General features: G+C 39.2%; 1 protein-coding gene across 1 annotated transcript in view; it reads right to left on the bottom strand.

Annotated features, from left to right (window-relative positions):
• Positions 1 to 423: 423 nt before the first annotated feature.
• Positions 424 to 7883, bottom strand: part of GRM8 (glutamate metabotropic receptor 8) — a 1893470-nt gene continuing 1886010 nt past the window's right edge. Inside the window, exon 11 of the mRNA XM_073619763.1 lies at positions 424 to 960. Coding sequence (XP_073475864.1) covers positions 911 to 960 — 50 coding nt within the window. The 3' untranslated portion in view covers positions 424 to 910. The remainder of the gene's footprint in view (positions 961 to 7883) is intronic.

Here is a 7883-nt window from a genome sequence, read left to right as displayed (position 1 = left end):
TACAATTTTTGGCATATTTCTTCTCTATTATTTGCATTTATGAGATACAATGGCATTGTATTGTTTGATGCTGTTGTGAGCACATAAATTGATTGGCTGATTTTGCTGCTGATTTCTTTTTCACTCCAGTCCTGCTGTAGAAGGACTGACAGAAGCTGATACCAAATTTAGGTACTTACACTGCTTGCATTTAAAAAATTAATTTATTAAAGTATTAATGATTGCAGAACTGTGTATATTTGTTTCTTTTATAGCTACCTACTAAATGCTGGGCTAATGAAAATGGTGTTGAGTAAACTTGACCTTTAGATGCTTATACTACATTTTGGGCTTGAGTAAATTTAGTAAATACATACCTGTGCATGTAAAGTCACAACATTTTACATATAAATGTGAAACACTGCAAGAAAACAAGTCTCACCATTTGCAAAACATTCCTTTATTATTAGAAATATCTTTTGTATAAAAAAATGTGCATGCGTAAACCATTGCATTTATTGAACACAACCCAGGGCTTCATGTCAATCAGCCAATACAATGCACAAACTCATCTCCTATACAGAGAGAACAAGAGAAGACAGGAATGAAGTTTCTCACAAGTCACAAAAAAGTACTTACAATTATGGTGTAACATATGGCAGATTTTTTTTTTCTTCCATAAAATGCAGTTTCACCTGTGAATGATAGCATTTGTTCTGATATCACTTCTAGTGCACAATAGTATATCTTTATCTTTCATGTGCTTTTGTTGAAAATACTTTGACACTTTCATTTTCAAAAAAATAAATTCAGGCATTTTCCATAAATTATGTCCTTTTTTGTTTATTTGAACTTCTGAAATAGTAGACCGTAGAACGGAAAACATCTTGCAAAATTTGGTGTTCAATATTGTGGTAAAAAGCTTCTTGGTTCAGGTTGCATGATTACTATAGCTGACATACGTCGTCTTAGTAGATGAAGCTATAAAATGCAGGGAGATATAAGTTAGAATATTTATATAAACAATTATATTATATCAGCTAGATCACTGGATATACTAATTAACAATTTATTATCCACTACTCATGATATATTCAACCCTAATTTAATACCATATATTCACTTATGGAACACTGCTTTAGTTTTCTTTTTTTATGAAGTTAAGTTTTCACCACTTCTGAATATGTGTCACAAATTTATAATTTGGGTCCCCTTTTTTCACAGTATTTCTAGCGCCGCATCTACACATTTGGTTTTCAATAAAAATGGTCTGCCATGCCCTAAGACTGAAGTGCTGACTGACATGAACTCACTTATAAAAGCATCTACTGCTAGAGCTAACCAACACCCATGTCACAATATATAATATTTCTTTGCAAGATTTGCTTACATAAATGTACAAATCTTGTCAAATTTGTCATGCCTTGCTGCAATTTTAGTTCCTATTTCAAGTACAGATCTATTAATAATTATTCATAAATTTTTATGTGATATTCGTAAGGTACTTTCTTTACCTTTTAAGTACTGGGATCTTGTGGTTAGTAAAGTGAAATGCTGATTCAATTTGAAGTTTTAAACCAAAAACTAATCTAATAAACTAAGTAGGAATTGGAGTTTTTTTACATCTTTACTAAGACCTTGACAACATCTGATAAGAGAAGTATTAAGACCCGTTCACCTATTATATAAATCACTAGGCTAAGCACAAAGCTATGACAATTTCAAAAATGACAATTAGCAATTTAAAGTTGTAATGCAACTTAAGTGTATTCAACTTTTGCAGTCAAATTTGAGAACCCCACTATTTGATTCCATTCACACAGCATGCCTAAAAAAAGTTTTTTTTTTTTTTTTACAAATATGTCTTACCATTTAGAGGTTTCTCAGGTAGAGGTGACATGGCTGACTGCATTTTTTTTAGCAATTTTGAAGTGAGCCTGTCTCAAGTCTGTCCTCACATACAATTCAAGAAGTCAGTCTCTAAATCTTTAAACCTTTGTTATGACAAAGAGTGTTCAAATCTAGTTACAATTTATGAAAATGAAAATCTGCCTGCACAGTACAGACAGGGTTAATTATGGCAAGCATAGTTGCCCACCCCCCTCATAAATAAAAAAATAACTACCTAGGATGTTTACTAGCTAGAGAGTGCAGAATACAGCATCTAAAAAGGTAAACTGCAATTTTTAAATCGTTTTTGAGTTTTTTTCAGCAGCCCAGTAGACTTAAGCAGGCCATATAGTATGCAATTTTTTTTTTATGTCGGAGAACTTGTCAGAAGTGACTCATGCTGATAACAGATGTAACGAGCCCCTTGCTCGCTCGGTTCCACTCTCCCGACACTCCTCTGCAGCTATAGAATCAGATCGCAGATCGCAACATCTGATTGTTCGGTCATCCAATGTTCCGGGATTAGAACTACAGCTATGTGCCATTCTAACCCAGTTGTGATAGCTCAGAACAAACACCAGGCAGGCTGTATGTAAGTTCAAACAGGAATCTCACTTTATTGCAAAGTACAGGCTTTTATACACTAAAAGTGGAGGTGCAGACCTCCTACTCATATTACTCTAACAATACAGCTGTAACCTAATTAACCTAATTAACATGAGCTAATTAACTAATCCCTTTAGACAGCCTAGATGACTCAGACATGACTTTTAGGCCAGACTGGCCGTCTTGTAGTTCAGAAAATCCAATCAACATTATCACAATCAACATAGACTCTTCTTCACACAATAGCAGAGTGAATTAACACAAACAACAATGGGGATCTAATGACTCTTAGATCCCATACTATAGACTCATTTACAATACACATTTTAGCAGACAACAGACAGACAGGTGCTGGAATTTACATCAGCATCTCCTAACAGTATCTGTCCCAGCATTATGAATCAGCCACTATTCCAATATGGCAAATGCAGTGTCCCCAGAGTCTGTGTAACCTGGGGGACCAGGACCCGAATCCACAGTAATACCACCTCAAGGGTCCCCAGGCATACAGCTCACAAAGAGCACCGTTCCCCCAAATGCAAGGGCCCCCGATCGATCGGCAGCTAGCATACAGTTCCCTCCAAAAGTCTCTCTCCCTGCTAGGTCTGTCACAACAGAGAACCGAAGCACCAGAGAGAAATGACACTTAGAGCTTTTGAGATAGAAAAGCAAACATTACAGATATACACTGAGAGTGCTTAGTTCAAATTCCATAAATGGGGTTTACAGCCACTTTAAAGTGGTTGTAAACCTGAAAAAACAAAGAGAAAAAACCCTGTAAGACAAAGGCATGATGAGCTAGTATGCATCACATACTATCTCATTATGAAATACTTACCTTAAATCAAAGCTGTTGCAGTGGCCCCGCACATCTCTTTGACCAGTCACAACACGCCGCTGAAGAAACAGCATGAGCAAGCTGTTTCTTCAGTCCGCATGCACCAATGACGTTGGCGCAAGCATATATGATAAATATCTCCTAAACCATGCAGGTTTAGGAGATATTTACAGTACCTACTGGTATGCCTGTAGGTACAAGTGGTGTAGCAGGGCTTACAACCACTTTAAGTGACTCTATGGTATTCCCCTTCACTCCTACCTGATAGCTAGATAAAAGGTTATATAGGAAGAAGAGGAGAGGGACAGAGAAGCTGAGCCAGCTTAAAGTTGTTAGACACTCCTATAAGAGGAGAGGGCTATGTGAGTCAAGGGAGAATGACACTGTGCTGAGAATGTCCTCTCTCTGGAGTAGACAGATTTTCTAGTGAGTTTAAAGGCACATTACAAAGTGAATAAAAATAATTTAAAGCAAGAAAAACGCTGCATACAATTTATTTTTAAAATGTAATTGCATTTGAAGTATTTTTTTTTTGGTGCCTTTGCCTATTTTTTTTTAAATTTGTTAACAGGGTCTTTCTCTCAAAGATATGGCTTATTCTGACAACATACCTGATTCTCCACTAAAGTTTATAGACATGGAATAGTCACATGGACACGCTTGTGTCCATGTCACCAAGTTGCAATTGTTTTTTATCAAAATCCTTACTATATAATTAAATATGCAATATGGAAAAACTTTTACTGTTGACACTGAGAGGTTATGTATGTATATAACTCTGCAGTTAGAAATTTAGCTTGATTGTTTTTTATAACAGTGATTGTTTTCACTGAATATCCTCTATTTCTTTAGTAAGTTGTCACATGCACAAATAGTCCTAATAATAGCAAACTGGAGCGCATCATGATAGTGCAAAGAAAAACTCTCTTTAAACACTACAATATTCATCTTAAAATTAGAATAGGGATAATAAGTAACAGCAACAGTTCAAAATGTTATTATGAATGAATCAGATCAGCTTCATCAAAACTTTATATAATTGTTTTCAGGAATAGTTGAGCAATCAACGCTTTGTCTTTGGACACAGACCCTTATTGAAATCTTTGTATATACAATTGTGGGGAATAAAAAAAGCATTGCAAAATTTGTATCATCAGCAATATACTTTACAGAGAAGCATTAATAGAAAGATTAGCAATAGTATTAACATTTAACCCCTTAGCGCCGGCTGCCGCCAGACCTTTAACCACTTCCTGACCAGCTCTTGTACATATACAGGAGCCATTCTGTTCTTGGACCTCTCCTTTTCTCAATCTACACCACCTCCCTGGGTCAGTTGATTGCCTCCCATTGCTTTCAATATCATCTCTACGCTGATGACACCCAAATCTATCTCTCCACCCCCCAGCTCTCTCCATCTGTCTCCTCACGCATCACCAACTTACTAGCAGACATATCAGCCTGGATGTCACATCACTCCTTCAAATTCAACCTATCCAAAACCGAGCTCATGATATTTCCTCCCCCAGGTGCCACTCCCCCCGATTTCTCTGTCAACATCAATGGCTCAACTATCAACTTGTCCCCCCGTGCCAAGGTCCTAGGTGTAATCCTGGATTCCGAATTTACCTTTCGGCCCCACATCCTATCACTATCCAAAATTTGCCACCTCAACCTCCACATCTACAAGATACGCCCCTTCCTAACCAATGTCACCACAAAGCTTCTAATCCACTCCCTGGTCATCTCTCTTCTCAACTACTGCAACTCCCTCCTCATTGGCTTACCTCTAAATAGGCTATCCCCACTTCAATCCATCATGAATGCTGCTGCCAGGCTCATCCACCTCACAAACTGCTCAGTGTCTGCTGTACCCCTCTGCCAATCCCTCCATTGGCTGCCACTCAGCCAACAAATTCAATTCAAGATACTAACTATACCTTACAAAACCATGGCCCCCAGCTACATCACTTACCTAGTCGCAAAATACCAACCTAATTGTTCTCTTCACTCCTCCCAAGACCTCCTGCTCTCAGACTGCCTGGTCACCTCATCCCATGCTCACCTTCAGGAATTCTCCAGAGCCTCTCCCATCCTCTGGAATGCTCTACCCCAATCTGTCCGACTTTCTCCTACTTTATCCACTTTCAGACGATCCCTGAAAACTCATCTCTTCAGAGAAGCCTATCTGGCCCCCACCTAACAACCGTACATTTTTTTTCTCCATCAGCACATTCCCCACAGTTATTACCTCTTGTATCTCATGACCTTCCCTCTTAGATTGTAGGGCCCTCTGATTACTACTGTATTAAAGTGTATTATATTTGTACTGTCTACCCTCAAGTTGTAAAGTGCTGTGTAAACTGTAAATCCTGTATAATAATAAAAATAATAATAATATACGGCGGCAGGATGGCTCTCCTGCGCGAATTGCCGTATATAAACGGGGGCTTCCTTTAAGAACCATAGTAGGCGTGCATGCGCCCGCTGCACAGCAGGGGACCTGATGCATGTGTCAGTGGGCACAATCACTGCTTGGCCACATGGGATTGCAGGCACGAGAGCAGGAACGGGAATTTGTATGTAGACACACAAATCCCTGTTCTGACAGGGGAGGAGAAACAGATTGTCTGTTCCTACTAAGTAGGAACAACGATCTGGCTCCTCCTCTAGTCAGTCACATCCCCTCACAGTTAGAAACACACCTATGGAACACACTTAACCCCTTGATCGCCCCCTAGCGTTAACCCCTTCTCTGCCAGTTACATTTATAAAGTAATCAGTGGCTATTTTTAGCTCTGATTGTTGTATAAATGTCAATGGTCCCAAAAAAGTGTTAAAAATGTCTGATCTGTCTGCCGCAATGTTGCAGTCCTGATAAAAATCGCTAATCATGGCCATTACTAGAAAAAAAAATGCCATAAATCTATCCCCTATTGTGTAGATGCTATACCTTTTGCGCAAACCAATCAATATACACTTATTGCGATTTTTTTTACCAAAAATATGTAGATGAATACATATTGGCCTAAACTGATGAAGAAGTTATTATTTTTTTAATATGTTGCTCTTTTTTGTTTATAGCACAAACAATTAAAACCGCAGAGGTGAGCATATACCACCAAAAGAAAGCTCAATTTGTGGGAAAAAAAGGACATAAATTTTGTTTTGATACAACGTCGCATGACCGTACAATTGTCAGTTAAAGTGACGCAGTGCCGTATCACAGAAAATGGCCTAGTCAGGAAGGGGGTAAATTCTTCTGGGGCTGAAGTGGTTAAGGGGTTTGCTATGCCAGGAGACGGCATGGGACTTTTGGCCACGTGACCACCATGATTGGCTGTCGCAAACGGTGATCGGGTACTTTCTGTGAGCCGCCAGTCACTGTGCTGGCAATGTGCAGTGCGCGTGCTCTCAGTAGGGCACTGTCTGCGCTAATGCATATGCGGCCACTCTGTGCGAAGTCCCGGCTGCCAAGAGGCTGCATATTTGCACATGCTCGGTGCCAAGAGATTAAGCTTGAATGGGGTTAAGATGAGATAGTTGGAATGAAGACATTAATATCATGTGTTTACATTTTCAGGATCTGTTCATAATTACATAGGTGGATTAATATTAAGAGCTTAAAATGTGAATATTGTACTATGACTCTCCAATAGGGATGGGCTTTATGTTCAGGTCGAACATGAGTGCGACTCAAACATTGGCTGTTCACGTGTTCGCTGAACAGCGAACAATTTGGGGTGTTTGCGGCAAATTTGATAGTCATGGAACACCCTTTAAAAGTCTATGGGAGAAATAAAAAGTGCTAATTTTAAAGGCTTATATGCATGTTATTGTCATAAAAAGTGTTTGGGGACCTGGGTCCTGCCCCAGGGGACATGTACCAATACAAAAAAGTTTTAAAAACAGCCATTGTTTCTGGAGCAGTGATTTTAATAATGCCTAAAGTGAAACAATAAAAGTGTAATATTCCTTTAAATTTCATATCTATCGGGGTGTCTATAGTATGCCTGTAAAGGGGTGCATGTTTCCCGTGTTTAGAACAGTCTGACAGCAAAATTACAATTCTAAAGGAAAAAAAGTCATGTAAAACTACTATCGCTAGCGCTGGCTATAATGAATTGTCGGTCCGGCAATACACATAAAAGTTCATTAATTAAAAACAGCATGGAATTTCTCCACAGGGGAACCCTGAACCCAAATTTAAAAAAAATTGCATGGGGCCCCCTAAATTCTATACCAGGCCCTTCAGGTCTGGTATGGATATTAAGGGGAAACCCGCGCCAAAATTAAAAAAAAATGGCATTGGGTCCCCCTCAAAATCCATACCAGACCCTTCAGGTCTGATATGGATTTTAGGGGAATTCCGCTCCAAAATTGTTTTAAAAAATGGCGTGGGGTCCCCCCAAAAATCCATACCAGACCCTTATCCGAGCACGCAACCTGGCGGGACGTAGGAAAAGAGGGGGGACGTGAGAGAGTGTCCTCCCTCCTGAATCGTACCAGGCCACATGCCCTCAAAATTGGGAGGATACTTTGGGGTAGCCCCCCAAAGCACCTTGTCCCC

This window comes from Aquarana catesbeiana, linkage group LG03 (assembly GCF_042186555.1).
Source record: "Aquarana catesbeiana isolate 2022-GZ linkage group LG03, ASM4218655v1, whole genome shotgun sequence".
NCBI classification, from domain to species: domain Eukaryota; kingdom Metazoa; phylum Chordata; class Amphibia; order Anura; family Ranidae; genus Aquarana; species Aquarana catesbeiana.
Note: the sequence above shows the minus strand (reverse complement) of the source record. Positions and strands in the feature narration are given on the sequence as shown.